This window comes from Chinchilla lanigera, unplaced genomic scaffold (genome assembly GCF_000276665.1).
Source record: "Chinchilla lanigera isolate Chin_1 unplaced genomic scaffold, ChiLan1.0 scaffold00013, whole genome shotgun sequence".
In the NCBI taxonomy this organism is placed as follows: Eukaryota; Metazoa; Chordata; class Mammalia; order Rodentia; family Chinchillidae; genus Chinchilla; species Chinchilla lanigera.
In genome coordinates this window covers 4,617,421-4,634,519 of record NW_004955414.1, presented here as the reverse complement: position 1 = coordinate 4,634,519, position 17,099 = coordinate 4,617,421, and the positions used below count along the sequence as shown (strand labels likewise).

The window sequence follows — 17,099 nt, the reverse complement described above, 5'->3', positions numbered from 1 at the left end:
AAAAAAAAAAAAAAAAAAGAAAAGAGAAATTTTAATAAATGCTGTAAGTCAAGAAAATGATGTAATCTGTATAGATGGTAAGAATGTAACTCAAATATTGTGCATTGGTTGGTTATTATGTATCTAGAAAATTCAAAGCTTCAGGGAAAAGCTACAAATATTACACAAGGAATTTGAATTATATAAATACCAAGTAGGTTTTTTTCTATACCAGAACTAATTAGAAACTTAAAAAATAAGAACAGCAAAATACACTGTTGTAATTAAATAAAACACAGAATTTTCATAAAGCAAACTTTTTGTAAAAATATGTAAAACCTGAAAATTGTCATTAAAATAATGCATAAAATTAATTTCTTATTTTTTACTAGGACAGTTAATTTTAAAAGTTAAGCTTTCTAAAACTTGAAAATTTAAAACTATTTTAGAAGTAAAATAACTCTTATACACCATCAATATTTAAGCAAAATAACAAAATTATGAAAATAATAAATAGTGTGGCATGCCATATCTATATTAAATATAATGAGCAGTGGTATAAAAATGCTACCACGAAAGAAAAGACAATAAAACAATGTCATTAAAGACAGAATCTAAAAGTATGTACTAGTATACAGAAAACATATTTTCTAAAAAAATGTAAAACGATATATGCAAAATTACTTTAATTTCAGTGGGACATTTTTATGCAGGTACATCTGCTTATCAACCTTAAAAGAAATAATGCTGAACTGCTTGCTACACAGCTTTTAATAAAAATCTAATTGGTTTAAATAAGTTAAAGTAAAAAATAAGTAGGTGAATCTATCTTGATTTTCAGAGAAACTTTGTTGATTAGGTAGGGAAGAAAATCCAAAAGCTATAAAATTGAAGAGCCTTGTTGGATTATGTATATAAAGAGAATGACAAGGTTTCACATACATTCAAAAAATCAAGTGACCATTAGGAGGAAAATGTGTTTTCCAATAACTATACAACTGGGAAGAAATATGGTAATGAGAAAACCCATACTCCTATTGGTAAGGAAAGAAGAAGAGTGAAAGAGAGGAGAGGGGGAAAAAAATAAAATTAGAAAATAGGCATTATTATAAATGTCAATGTACATAAACACTGCATGTTACAAAAGATAGGTGGCCACACTAAAAAGCCTTAAGGAGAAAAAAAAAATGAAAATAAAGATTTGAATTTTAGAAAATATTCTTCTGGGTTTCTTTTACATATAGTATCTGCAAAAACATATTAAAATAAGTAAATATGTAACCAGATTTCAAGGTTGAAATAAGTAGAAACATCTTTGTGAATCATCCTGAAAAGTAAAGGTTTGCAGTCATATCTTGACATATTAGAAGAAAATAAAGATTTTTTTAAAGTGTTCTGAACTAATGATTGAAATATTTCTAAGCAACTTTCACCTTCTCAGTCAGCAAGTGTAACACAAGGACAGGCATTCTCAAGTACGTGTGGCTATATGTTAGGTGTGAAAGATATTAAGATCAATGGATCATTGCTTACATTTTCAAGGAACTTGTAATGAAAAGAAAGAAAACAAAAACAAAAAGAAAAGAAAAAGTCACAGACACAAGAAGTCTGTGAGAAGTCTGATGTAGTTCAGGAGGTGTTAAAAAGAGGAAGGGAAATATCTCACATAAAAACAAATGAGTTTACATGTAAAACACATGTAGTCATTCCAGGGAGAAAACAGTTTAGATCACACCACAAGCTTTGTATGTTTGGGAACTATAAGAACTGTGATAGAAAAATTGAAGATGCGCATTTGGCAGGTGTGGACATCCTCAGTTTTGATATGCAGCTGGTGTGCATCCACACAGATTCCTTACTAATTGACTATGATTTGCATCTGTTTTGATTAGGTTTATGTCTTAGTAGTTTTTAAGTATTTTAAATCTCACTTCTGAGTGTAATAGGAAAATTTTGAGAGATTCAGGTCAGATGTTAAAGGGCAGCATATGTCAATTTGTGGAGCCAAGTATGACAGCCAAAGACAGTCAACGAGAATTGTTTTGCAGAATGATGAGACAACTTTTAAAATAGCTCTGAGAAAATGAGGAAAGATAGGATAAAGGGGTAAATAATCATTTTAATTATCTCATTAATTCAATTTAGCAAATGAGGGGGATAAAATAACTTTATTAGAAAGACTAGTATCTACACCCAAACAATATATTCCTTACTACACATCTCACTTTAGAATTTTAGAGAAAATTAAATCACTGAGGGTTAAAGAAGGACGCATTTTACATGCATATTTGCTCTGATTGTTTTGAACGTTATGTTCCAGGATAATGAAATAAAAATGTTAAAAAGGCTTTGTTTTCGGTCTCCTCTCAGGAGTAGAGCACAGTGCTCAGACCTGTACTGACTAAGCAGCGCTCTTAGAAATGACCCCATGACCCATCAGGAGCCCTTGAACATCAAGGAAACTTTTTTTAAAATTGCAGAGTTTATGTGCAACCCATTATTACTTGTGAATAAACATTAAACTCATAAGACTTAATAGTGTTGCATAAATAAGCCGAGCCATCTTCACAGCTAACAGTCTCAGGACCAGAGTCAGCAAACCTTTTCTGAAAAGAATCAGTTAGTAAGCATTTTAAAGTGTTTGGCTATATGGTCTCTGCTGCAACCATTCAGCACTACCAGTGTAGCCCAAAGCAGCCCAAGACAGTATGCAACTATGACTATGCGCCAATAAAACTTTATTACATGTTCTGTGAATTCCAGGCTGCTAAGTCTTCCAGAGAAGAATAGAAAAGCAAAAGACTTTGACTTGGCCTTACGCAAGGGTAATATGTTGTACTGGCCTTGTTAAGCCAACAATGTTGGCCCAAACTTATAAAACAACTTCGAACTGTTTGTTTACTGAAACCCAAAGTTTTATCACACAGAGATTTCCAGGAGAAAAAATAGTGTTGTGGTTCCCATACGCCATCTAATCACTGCATTTTTATTTACAAAATGTTAGATTGTTCCAAGTTTTTTTTTAATGAGAAGCTCTTTTTCTGAAAAATCACCTCTAACTACTATTTTCCTGTGTTAAAGATTGTCTACTTTATCAGTGGTGAACATACATGACTATTTTATACTATAAGAATCAAGTTTATTGCTGACCTTAATGATTATCAAAGATCCAAAGATGGCTTTGCTACCTTCTGTTATCCTCTCGGACATTTATCACATATGTAATCTTTCCCTGTTCTTATCAGAAATTACTTTTATTTTTAAAAAAGTGTTAGTACTTGTTCACAGCACATATGGATTCCACTTACCATGGGGAGTCAGTACATGTACACTGCACATCTTACTTTTTTTCTGTTTCCTGCCCCTCCCCTACCTCACTGCTCCATCTAAATCCTGGTCCCCTTCTCCTTTCCAACAGCTGTATTTAATCATAAGAAAAATGCTTTTCTATGTCTCAGTTTCCTCAGTTATAAAATTAGATTCATAACTATAACTTCCAAAATAGGATTTTCATCAAAAGTCAATAAATTAATACATGAAAGCAACTACTTAGAAGAGTGTTTCATAAACAAAATTTTATAAATAGCTATAAAGTATCATCCAATTATTAAAACCTTTTTATTTATGCAGATTTGGGAAGTACAATCAGTCCCAAATATACCAAACAAACTTTGAGATTAACAAGCCTGTAAAGCACAAGACCTCATACAAGAAGCAGCTTCAGAGTCATAGGTTGGTTTCATCCTACGAACAGAAATACTTTCGAGCATTAACATCTTGGCCAATTGTTTTACATCTGGACATTTCAGAACCATAACAGCTTACAGGGTGACTAGCATTATTCTCATGTTAGCTTTCCCTCTGGTAAGCTTGGGGGCATTGATGACATAAGTAATGTCTCTGAGCTTCAGATTCCATGTCTGTGAAGTCAAACCTCAGAAGGGACTTCTGAAAGATGAAAGAGCTGTCTCAATCTGGGTGTCTGAGGAAGTTTCCACTTTACAGAAGGAAAAAATAATGGGGAAGGAAAACATGGATCTGTCCAACATGTCCCACCTTTCTCACCTGAAGATATTTTTACCTGATGTTAAGACTGGAGAAGGGGTTCAGTTCTTATGACTTGACCTCTTCTTCTTACAGAACAATCTATTCCTTGAACCTAAGACTTTTTCTGTTCGCTCTAAAAGCTACCTAACATAGAGAAGTCCAGGAGTGTTGAGCCCTACCTGTCACTGTTTCAGAAGCAGCGTTAGAATGTCCATTTAGTCAGTGTTCAAATTCTTGGTCTCTAATTAGTTAACACACATTAATTTCAATGACTCATTCTTTAGGTTTTTAATTTGAGAACTAAGCTGTTGTTTAATCAACCTTTAAAATCCTAACAGTAAGAATTCATTACAATATTTTATGTGACGGTACATGTACAAATCTGCTGTTATATTAAGAACATTTTTATTATACTGTTGCCAAATCGTCCTCCCTCCTCATTGTTTATAACAGATGGAATAACATTTTTAAAAGGTAACATAGGAAACTAGTTATTAGCAGAGTAGTTCTCTAGTTTTTTAATCTCCTCTGACAATTTTTCAACTCAGTGCCACCCACTACACACACACACACACACACACATCCCTCTTCTTCACTTGCCCTTAACTTACAAAGAAAAAAGGGGATATCAGGTGCTTTTTCTATTTTCAAATAGAAATTTGGGTATATTACCTCTTAACATATTTTTATTTCTGTTCTAATTCTGGAGCTGACTTAGTCAGTTTGTTTCCTCTCCTTGAGCTTAAATGGCATCTATTCCCACAGTTTTCAGGAGTTTTTGACTATTAACTCCTCCCTTTCATTGATTTCATTCAATGTTTTACCTGAGACCCAAAATTAAATGATTAATTCAATTTTTTTCTCTTGACCAATTTTTTTTCTCTTGACCCTCTAAATTAATAAAATCCTACTTCACTGATCTTTGGATGCAATATACATATCCTGAGGGTCATCAGAAAAGAAAATGATTGCTCGGCATAATGGCACACAACTGTAATCCTAGCACTTGGGAGACTGAGACAGGAAGATCTTTGTGAGTTTGAGACTAGCCTGGGCTACAAAGTGAGCTCAATGCCAGCCTGAACTGCATAGCGAGACCCTGTCTCAAAATGACAAAAAGGCAAAAAAAGAAAATAACCATATAAAATTTGTTCAAAATGTCATAAACAATGATTGTTATATTGCATATTGTTGCCTTCAATTAGTTGTTGTGATTACCAGATATAAACATGCAAAATTGGTCACAAGAAAAAAAATTTAAGCATGAATTACTCCTTTCAATAAACCAATAGACATCAGCAATACACTTATCCCAGCTATCTTTGTATATACATATACTTTTTTTTTTAATTTTAAAGAGAAAATAACAAAAACAAAATAACAAAGCAAAGGCATAAACAAAACAGCATAAAAAATAAAAATGATACAGAATTTGAAAACAAGGTGATAGGAAATTAACAATTGTTGTTATATTTCATATTGTTAACTTCAAAGTAGATACTCAGATAAGCAGATGTAGGCATGTAAGATTAATCAAACAATTACATACTAATTGTCCCTTTCAATAAACCAATAGAAATTAGTATTGCAAATTGGTTAGCTATCTTGTATATACAAATATACATATTTTTCCCTTCCTTTTTCTTATTTTGCTCTTTTTCCTCATCCCAGTTATTCTTTCCTATTTGAGCAGTTTCTTTCCCTTTCACTATATCTATTGTACTTTTCATATTTTATTTACTCTTTCAGGTTCTTATACTAGGGAGGTGAAATGTGAATCTGATTTATTTTACTTATGAGTATGATCTCTAGTTGCACCCACTTATCTATAAAAGCCTCTAGTTTATCTTTCTTTATAGCTGAGCAGTACTCCACTGTATAAAAATACCATATCTTTTTTATCCATTTCTTGGTTGATTCCAAGATTTAGCTATTACATATTGTGCTGTTCTAAATATGGGTGCACTGTGTCGCTGTGGTATGATGTTTTCAGGTCTTCTGGAAAAATACACAGGAGAGAAAAAGCTAAGTTGAATGTGACATATAAGAACCACTGCTGAATTCATATCCTCTTGTTTTTTTTTTTTTTTTTTTTTTTTTTAGGTTTTTTTCTCCGGTACCGGGAACCGAACTCATGACCTTACGCTTGCCAGGCAGGCGCTTTTGCCGCTGAGCTAAATCCCCAGCCCCCATATCCTCTTGTTTAATGAAGTTCTACATCATTTCTAATGTTTTTTATTGTTTGATCAATCTTGCATTCTTACATCTGGTAATCTGAGCAGTTTCACTGAAGATAATAATATGTGATATAACAACCATTTTTAAGGCCTATCATCTTGTTTTAAAATCCTGTATCATTTTTATTGTTTTTGTATTGTTTTACTTTTGTCTTCATTGTTGTTGTTTTGTTATAGTTTTTCTCTTTACAGTAAAAAAGTTATAAACAAAACCAAATCAAGATGCAATGTGTATATGTTCCAATTCCCCATGATTAATATGTTTCTTATGTAATACAAACATGTACTGGTAAAAAAAAAGGAAGGAAAACAAAATTAAATGATAAGCGCAAAGCATTTTCATCATATTTCAATGTACTACTTTCCCTAATTATAATGTGCTTGTATAAGTTAATAGAGAAAAATAGCAAGAAAAAAATGCAGTACATAAATTGGGAATAGTTACATGGCAAAACATAGAGGTGTATTCACATACATTTGTTATAATTGGTTTTTTTTTTGTTTTTTTTTTTTTTTTTGTTTTTCTCTGGTACCGGGAACCGAACTCACGACCTTGCACTTGCCAGGCAGGCGCTTTTGCTGCTGACCTAAATCCCCAGCCCCATTTGTTATAATTGGGAAAGTGTGCACTGTCACTTATGCTTGCAAAATTAATACGATGATATTTTCACTTAGGAAAAAATTTCACACTTTATTAATGAAGATACAGAAATACAAGGGATTTTCACCGTGCAGCTTTGTTCACCATTAAATTCTATTTCATAATCATAATTTATGTATTTGGAAAGAAATGAAAATGCTGCACTTAAATGTCTTTCTCTTAACATCATTTTCCCTCATAGCATTTATTCTTCTCTTCTTAAATTTCCCCAAACCCTGCAGTGCATAGGTCATTTCCTCACCTCCTACTTGCTTTATAGCTGTTTCTTTCTTATCCTATTGTGACTTCCATTCAGTTGTGTTCTGCTAAGTCATAAATTATATTCACCTCAATAAATCAAAGTCCCTTTCAGTATCATTTTTCTTTGATCTAAAAAGATCACTCACCACAGGTCTCTGTTGCGAACACTCTGTCCATGACCTGGACACTGTAGCAGTCATGGGCTTCGTCCTCCACCTCTGGATTTACCTTTTCCTTTTCTCCTTTGCACAGCTCAACATCTTCTCCATCATTATGAACACTCAGATCCCTCATGATAAGTGATTAGGCTTTGTCTCTTTTGACTCTGCACGATCACGTCCTCAGTTACTGAGCAGATGGCTGTGATGATCACTCAGTTCTATTTATCACTTATTTATTTTTTTGGAGCTCTGGGCTCACATAGTCTCCTCCTTACCTATTTTTCTGTTTGAAATACACACCAAATCAACCTATCTAAGATGCCCTCATGATCTTCTCACCTTGTCCATGATGCTTTTTCCATGATCATTATCTCAGCAAAGATAGTCATATTGTTATATAACACGCAAGTGTAGGTGTCATTCTTGACATCCTCCCCACATTCTTGTACACAGTATCAAGTATATCCTCAGCGCCTATAAATTTGTGCTTACTAACTAACTCTTAGTCTGGCATCTTGTCACCACTCACATACCATAGTCCACAATAGTGCCATCTGTGTACAGTACTGGCTTCCTTGAGTCCACAGTATCCCTTCTAATCTAGATTCTAGATTCTAGGATTATGTTTTAGAAAGCAGTATTTCATTTTCTCAGTGCCATAAAAACTATTTTGTAATACATTTTATGTAAGATATATTAATATATGTTATACTTTTATTATATATATGCTCAAAGACACGGACACACGTACACATACACATATACACACGAACTACACAGGCCTGAAATAATGTCTCATACACTTCTTTTCAAACTCTGGGCTTGACCTCCATGCTTCAGAAAATGTTGCATATGCTCTGAGGCGCATGTGTCTAAGCACTGGCTGGTTGTAGACTGAGCAGGCTATGATGATATGATTAGCCTGGTTGTCTCAACTCAAATGCAGATGACCAGGAAAACAAAATCTAGCAAAGCTGGGGCATACTTTGACATTATTTGAGTTAAATATCTATCAAAAACACCTCAATAATTTTCAAGGAGTTTTTCCTAAGTTTCTTTAAATTTCAAAGTACAGTCAAAAACAATAGAACACAAATAATGAAAAAGAAACTGTGCTTATCCAAGTGTTGAGCAGTGTATTTATTTAAAAGCCTTCTCTCGTCCTGATACTAGAATGGTAAGATTGTAATCTTGTCTGTTTGCTTATCCCAGAGCCTCAGTCTTCTCTCCTGTAGAGTAGGGATAGTATTACAAACTGGACACACACTGTATTGTTTAGAGTGTTAAATGAGACTCTGTCTCTTTCCTTATCTTTTTGTTACTCCTCTCCCCTCAACTCTCCGCCACCCCTCCTGAATTCAATGAACCTAATATTCCTCCCCCTCAGCTCACTGACCCTGAGCACTCCAGAGGAGGCAATTATACTGGTTTGTAGATCACTTTCACTAGGAATAGATACTTCAGTGATGTGTAAGAATGAGGACGAACAAAAACTAGCTAATAATTGCTGTCGTGGTTTTACTACAACCATAGTTTATAATCCACAGGTAAGGTACTTACGAAACTCTTATTCTTTCCATTTTCAACAATATTACTGGCTGGCCCCTTACTAAGAAGCAGTACTTATAATCCCCTAAAACATTAATGATTTAAGTTGATTTCATTTCATGGCCTGATAACAGTCATCAACATGAAGAACAAAGACTCTCAATTCAAATAAAGGTACTTATTCTCTACTAACCTGGCTCCTGTGGGATAGACAGAGGGGGGAATAACAATATAAAGTTATAACTTTATATTAATGTTATTGCATAAAATTCCTATGAGTTCACCCTGTAGCTTGTCTTAGTACTTTAAGGTTATTTTGTTTGGAGGTATCTTGTATCTTTCCATACTCTTTTGGCCTCTTCATGTCCCCCAACTGAAACTTGGATGAATCGTTCTTAGGATCTAAAAATTGCAGCTGTAAGAAAAGCGAGGTTGTATTTAGGTTGTACTTAGTCATAGACAAATAAAGCCATCTTTAAATAGTGATAAAATGGCTTTTGTCTCCAACTTGATATTCAAACTTTTATTTTATAAACAATATATTCCTGATAGCTCATTCCTCAGTCTACAACAACAGCAGGTATTCATTCTAAAATACATATAAGCCCTTTCAGAAATGCTATCACTGCACAGATTATTGATCTCGGTCAACTGTATGGGACCAAGTTAGCAAGGCTATTTTAGGAACTTCAACATTTTTATTGCACTGAAACAACAGCTCATTCCGAGTTCACTGGAGAGACCCAGGGACCAGGTCAGCGTCCTGCCGACCTTCCATTGATGTGCAGCCCCTGTGGTGGGATATGTTGACAAATGAGGTGTCTTCATCTGCCTAACGCTATTGAAAGACTTGTTAAAAACAGGTGACTCCAGGGAACTGAAGAAATTTATAAGTAACTACGATTGTAAAAAATGAAAAATTCTGGCAAGTTCTGAATGTAGTAGCTTTTCTTACAGCTGCAATTTTTAGATCCTAAGAACGATTTATCCAAGTTTGAGTTGGGGGACATGAAGAGGCCAAAAGAGTATGGAAAGATACAAGATGCCTCCAAACAAAATAACCTTAAAGTACTAAGACAAGCTGCTGCAGGGTGAACTCATAGGAATTTTACGCAATAACATTAATGTAAAATAATAACTTCAATTCAAATTATTTAGGATTATTTTTTGTTGACTTGTGGTCCATGTAGAAGTAGTGGTTTGCTCTTAGACTATCAATTCCCCCCTCTATCTATCCCACAGGAGCCAGGTTAGTAGAGAATAACACTGCATTATGTGTCATTATAACTGGGTTGCTGTGTGACTTTAGACATGCCATCCAAACTTTGGGAGTGTTAGTTTTCTCATTTGTAAAATGAAAGAAGGTTTATATTAATTTTTTCATGCAAACATTAAAATTTTCCTTCCTGTTCTACAGTACTACTATTCAATATTTTCTCTTTTAAATTTAACTATTTTAAGAGATTAAAAACATTAGGAATGATACAGAGTTTTAAAAAATGATAGGCATTCAACAATGGTTCTTATGTTTCATGTTGTTGTCTTCAAAGTAGTTGTTCAGATCATCATATATAAGCATGTAAAACTGGTCAAAAAAATTTAAGCATTAATTGTTCCATTCAACAAATCAATGGAAATTAGTAGTATAATTATCTTAGCTATCTTGTGTATATATATATATATATTTTTTTCTTTCCTCATTATCCAATATTTATTCTCTTTTTTTTGGTACCAGGATTCAAACTTATAGCCTTGTGCTTGCCAGGAAGGTACTATGCCCCTGAGCTACCAGTATATACTTATTCTTTAGTATTTTTCTCTAAAATAAATATTATAACAGTACTCAACATGCAGATCCTCCTTAGAGGTATTTTTTCATTGTGCTGATTATTATCTATGTGCACACTCCATTAAACTAATAATTATGGTCTGTTTTATTCATTGATGTATTCGAACCACCTTAACACAATATTTTTCAAATAAATGCTTGAAGTAAAGCTTACAAAGTGCTTAAGTAGTAATTGCCACTAAAGATTTGGTAAATGGTCCTATTTGATAGAGGGTTCAGAAAAAAAAAAATGGTTTCATTAACACTCAGAGTACCCTATCACTCTGACAGTAGAGAAAAGCCGTATTAGAGAGAGCAGCTGAAGGAGAGTGGGGACTATACACTCACTTTTAAATATTTGAAAGAGTACTACATGTCTCAAAGAAAAATTTTGTGCCAAGAGATAATATGTAAGTGGAAATATGTTTAAAATTCAGAACAGGAAGACATTTCTAACAGATATTCTTAAAGATGAAATGGACTAATGCTCATTAAGTGTGAATTATTATATGACCAATCAGTGAAAGAATTTTAAAAATTTAACTAAAGCTATAAATGTATTATTGTATTAATTAAATGATTGGAAAAGTACTTTATGTATTTAGTGTATTCAAAATATATTTAAATATGTTGAATTTTTTTTTTTTTTTTTTTGGTTTTTCTCCGGTACCGGGAACCGAACTCACAACCTTGCGCTTGCCAGGCAGGCGCTTTGCCGTTGAGCTAAATCCCCAGCCCCTAAATATGTTGAATTTTGATTTGTGAATTAGAAGCAATAAAATTATAGATGGAAATGGCAAATATAACAAATTCTTATTTTTTACTGAGATGAATAGTGTCAGTTTAATTTCTTACCATCTTATGCTAGGAATGGTAGCAAAAAATTAGGAGCTGCCCAGTTATCTATTTCCTATCAGAAAAGGAAAGCAGGACTGTTTAATGCCAGCTTCTTTCCTGTTATTTTTATCCCATTGGGTTCAGATTAGGCCTCCCCTGGCCTAACCCAGGCCTTAAGACAAGAATGAATCAAGAAGGCTGAGTGGGAGGAAAAGTTACTGCCTGAAGAAGAAGATGAGGCACGGGTTTTCCAGCTTTCAGACTTGGACTGAACCATTGGCTCTTTCTGGGCCTCAAACTTGACACTCGACCTTAACAAGCTCAGTTTCCTGGTCTGTGCTCAGTTTGGAGTTAAACATCAGTGTTTTTAGTTTTCTTACTTTCCAAATTCAGATCCTGTCACTTCAGATCTCTTTACTTATATGAGTTACTTCTTTATAATAAATGTAGTACATATATACATATACAATTATTTCATTTTATATATATATATATATATACACATATATACATATGCATTAACTTTTTATTGTTTTTCAGGACAACTTGTGGGATACACTGCTGCAACAATGCCAGGAGGGGTGACTTGAATCTGAACTGTGCCAGTCAGGTGACTTTTCTGAATAACTGAACCCAATCCCTGTAGAAGCTAAAGGGTTAGAAGTTTGTCTGATAATGATCTTAGTGATCAGACAAGTGGATGACAGTTATAAAATATAAAAGATCAAAGTAATTTCAAATGCTTTAAATCAAATTTTCATTTCCAACTGCAAATAGCATAATTCTATTTTATAAACCAAGCATACATAGCCATTCTCAAAATCAGTTTTAAAAGCAAAAGCAGCAACGTAGATATGCATATATTTCTCAAAATAATCACTCAAACATGTGAGAATTCATCTCATTTCCTTACAGTGTTCTTTTTGAGAATTTAAGGACTCATCAACTTCTCATGGTGACTTCTGTTACCATTAGTCAGCACATAGCGTATCTATTTATTTTCCATGACTTTTTCCAGCACTGGTAATTTATGACATTTAAGCTCTTTTTCTGGCACACATGCTTAAATTCTAGCACATCTGTCCTTATGCACCCTGAGATATCCTGGAATACTATGGAATGTCTGGCATTAATTTCATATGAATTTCTCATTGTCACTCACCTGCCCAGAAGCAGAAATTCTCCCGCCAGACCCAGGCGTCTCATAGCCATCAGCAGACCTCTCACTGTCATGCCCTCGCAGAAGCAGGCCACCACCCGAGCCTTGGGCAAGTGACTTGTGAGCTTTTTCAGGAGCTTGTCGAAGCTCTGCTCCCCTGCATTGCTGTAGATTTTGTAAGAGTGGGCGATGCAAATTCCTTCCTTTGCTGACATATCTTTGAAAGCTTCCATCCCACTTTCTCCGTAGTTGCCTGTGTGCAAACACAGATATGTAAGACAGAGTAAAATGAGAGCGTTGCATTATTTGGACACAATCAGAATGCAAAAGCATTAGAACCATGAAGATCATTTGATGATGTTAGACTTGGTTTTATTTTACATCTTTGGTTATACAGTTAATGGTTTTCACTATGGGACATACATGCACATGATGTATGTGATAATTGCCACTTCCTGAAATGTCCTTCCTTGACTCCTTCAGTCTGACATTTCACAGGGTTTCAATGTGTACAATATATTTTGAGCATATCCATCCCGCTATTATTCTTTGATTCATTGTCATCTCTGTTTCAACTGACTATCTTGCACTTAATGGTTCTTTTCATTTGCAGTATCAGGGATTAAAATCACATCTTTTACACTGAACTACATCCCAGCCTTTTTATTAATTTTTAATTCTGAGACAGGGTCTTGCTTCATTGCTAACTGCTAAAACAGATGGTTCTCTTGCCTCAGTTTTGCACGCCTAGCTAATGTTTTGAATTAATGCTGAGGAATTTGCACAAGTAATTTGAAATTAGTTGTTATGATTATGATTGAAATAATAAAATTCCCAATATACAGTCACAGTTTGGCAGGAAAAATACTTGAAAAATTCATAATATTTGGCATCTCTCCTAGCATCTTTGTCTCACCTTGTTTTTGTTTGTACAGTATGTACAGAAGCAGCTTGGAGTACAGAAGAGAGCTCTGTTACTCACTTGGAAAGTACTTAATGCTCCTTCACCTTGAATGTTAGGGTTAATATATATGTGATGTCTGGTATGTTGTGTGGATCCCATTAATTGAACCTATCAAGGTTATAATGAATATCCTAGACAAAGTTCTGCTGCTCTCTCCCAGAGGAGCCCTAACATATAAGAAACAAATGACATTACTACTGAAAATTAAATTCAAGGATGAGCTTAAATTAGCAGAATGAAATAAGATTTACTAAGCAGTACTCTTCAAAATTAAAATAGTATGTGTGAAACCCCTGTCTCTTCTACTTAATATTGCAGTGAACCTACAACTACTGTAAAACATTTCTAACACATGTGTGTCATAAAATATTGGAAAATCATAATTTTGACTTAAAAAGAAATTCTTTGCAAGCTGGGAATTAAAAAGGAGGATAAGTGAGATGAAAATATCTGAAGTATAGATATATTTTAGTAGTTGAATAAAAACAGTATTGTAGAATTGTGTGTTTAAAATAGTGACTTTATAAAATTCCACAGGTTTCTGGAAGATTAATGATCTGGACTTTGTGTAATATATATAAGGAGGAAAAACTAATAAAACAAATATGTCTACTCCCAACAGAGAATCAAGTCAATGGGAAAGGGAGCCATGCTATGATGTAAAACATGAAACTAACATATGGCTTCATTTTAAGCAACTGGTAGCAGAAGAAATCTACAGAACATTCTTTAAGAAGCTGATGATATAGAATACACATTTCATTTTTCTCTGACTAAACATTCTTTTTGAAATCTCATTTCTTACTATTCTATTTCACATGTATCTTAGCTCTATATATCATCCATGCTCTTACTTCCATCTGGTATATTTTTTCCCCCTTTTCTTTGTTGCTGTATTACCCGCTCTTCCTGGTTACACTCAATCAATTGTCCACACTGTAAACTCCATTAGCATGAAAACTACATCTTCTCCATGGTGCCATCAAGCTATTGCTTGAGGAAGTAACCAACCTATTTCAGTGTTTTTTAAAGTTTGATCACATTCATAATATATTTGATAATGAGAACTTGGCTAAAAATATAAACTTCAGCATTAATATTTCTCCTTAAAAACCATAACTCATATCAAAGAGTATGTTTTATCATGAGATTGCTAAAGGTTTCCAGAATTAGGTAATGTTATAGTGCTAGCACTCTGAATTTAATTTAATTTAATATATGGCCTATATTATATATGTGTGCAGAAAAAACACATAATATATTTACATGTAATGCTTTTCAAAATTTTAAGTCTCTTGACAGTACCAAATACACTTATGCATCATTATATTCTGAATTGCATATCATTATAAATTGAATTATATTACAATGCAAAACAAATTATAATTCATTACATACTGAATTACATTACATTACATATCAAATTACATTATGTACTAAAAGTGTGTATATATATATATATCTTTGTATAATATGTACTGAGGTATATCCTGAACAGAAATGAGGCACCAGAATTATTGTTGAAAAAAGAAATTCTGGAAGATTTGATTTGTCCAAATAAGATCATCAATTAGATGCTGAAAGAATAGCCAAGATATTCTTGTGGAAAGCATTCACCTTAGGAAATACTAATTCTCTTTAAATAAAGTTACTGGGCTTGATATTTCACCTCAGAATTCTGTTTAGTCTTGGTACAAATTACCCTTTGCCAAGAATATTAAAAATCCTACTACAAACAGTATTCTGTAAGAATACATCCCCAAAGGCTTTTATGACTAATAATTCACTACTACTATGACTATGATGCATTGTACTGACAACTACCAGTGAAGGAAAGCACTGTCAGTTCTCGTGGGAGTGTCTGACATGAGCCTGGCAAAACACCCTCCCTGAATATATGCCTGGGCAGAGACCATCGGTCTTCACTGAGTCACTGCTTCTTGGCCTTTGACAGGGCCGACAACTGTTCAAGTGGTGTGGACTCAACCCAGCCTCTGTGAGTGACCCGTGACTTGAACTAGTTGATTATCTAAACAGCCAGGAGTGAAAGAAGACTGAGAAAAACGTCTTTTCCCTTTTCATCGGTATCCTTTATAAAGATGATATGCTATTCATTCGAAAATAGATGTCTTTTCCCCCATTACAGCTACATATACAACAAGTGTAGCATCTTGAACTCTGTACTGCCTCAATTGCTTGCTTTTCTTCTGTAACTAGACGTTTAGATTGGTCTACTTTCACACACACAATGAACATAGACAGACAGATAGAGGACTGAAAAAGGTTAAATGGTGGAAAGAATATTCTCAAGTGAGTGTCAGTTAACTAAGATGTATGTGCTCTAATGCTGTAGATGTAATTAGTGGAAACTTTTAAAGTGAAAGGGCCAGAGTGAAAAGTGATCATCAGCTGGCGTGTATTTTCAGCAGGTTTCCATGAATTTTTATAAATATCATGGGACGACAGAGATATGAAAACCTTTGCTAACAGATTTCCATGTTTTGTCCAGTGGTCTAGTAATTGCAAATCTTCCCTTAGAGCTTTCCGATATTGTGAGCCAGATAGTACAGTATTAAGTAGGAGGTAGAGCATTTTTGGATCTCATCCAGGATATTTTATTTTGGGAAGTACTAGAAGAACCTTTAACAAATTCTCTTTAGGTATAACTCTAAGAATGTATTATGTTGGCAAAATTTCAGCAATGCCTCCATAGTAAATTCAGCAGAAAAAAATGCTAGTGTAACATTTTTATTTGGACAACATTACTTTATAACAATGCAAAAACTATTCTTATGAACTTTGAATTATATGTTTAAAGTATTTTTATGAGAGTGCAAACAAAAGTTCTTCAGTGTTGTTATGCATGTATATCCCAAGTGGTTTGTTGATTGATAGGAATATGAGGCATGAAGCTAGAGAAAGATTTTGGTTATAAGAACAATGGTACAAGTTGATCATACAAACTTATATATGACAAGTGACAGGAAATCAAATCACTGAAAGAATGGGGACGGGTAGAACTGTAATATACGCCAAAGAAAATAAGCTTTTGTGTCATATTCAGTCTCTCCTCTATGTTTTTGGGCTCTGGAATTAAAAGTTATGATATCTGCTCTCCCCAATAATTCTACTTCATAGAATTGAGTTGAATCAAGTGACATGCACAAAACTGAAAACAACAAAATTTAGAAAAAAGTCAAGTTGTAGGAAATTATTTTTAAATTCTGTTAAATAACCATACAGAAGTGCTGGGTAGGAGATTAAGGATGTTCCAGCTCAGAGAATAAAAATCTGAAATAGTTTGGGAGTTCTCCAAATATGGAAAACAACTGTTAAAGATGAATGAATAGGAAGGGAGGAAAAACTCTGCCCTCGGGCTTACCCAAAAGAATTTAAATATTCATATATATATTAATTAAGAAGAAAAGGCTGACAAGG

General features: G+C 33.8%; 1 protein-coding gene across 1 annotated transcript in view; it reads right to left on the bottom strand.

Moving 5' to 3' along the window:
• Grm5 (glutamate receptor, metabotropic 5) overlaps nt 1–17,099 on the bottom strand; it is a gene marked incomplete at its 3' end in the record, with an annotated part of 495,155 nt that overhangs the window by 284,880 nt on the left and 193,176 nt on the right. Inside the window, exon 3 of the mRNA XM_005380433.1 lies at nt 12,701–12,950. Coding sequence (XP_005380490.1) covers nt 12,701–12,950 — 250 coding nt within the window. The remainder of the gene's footprint in view (nt 1–12,700; nt 12,951–17,099) is intronic.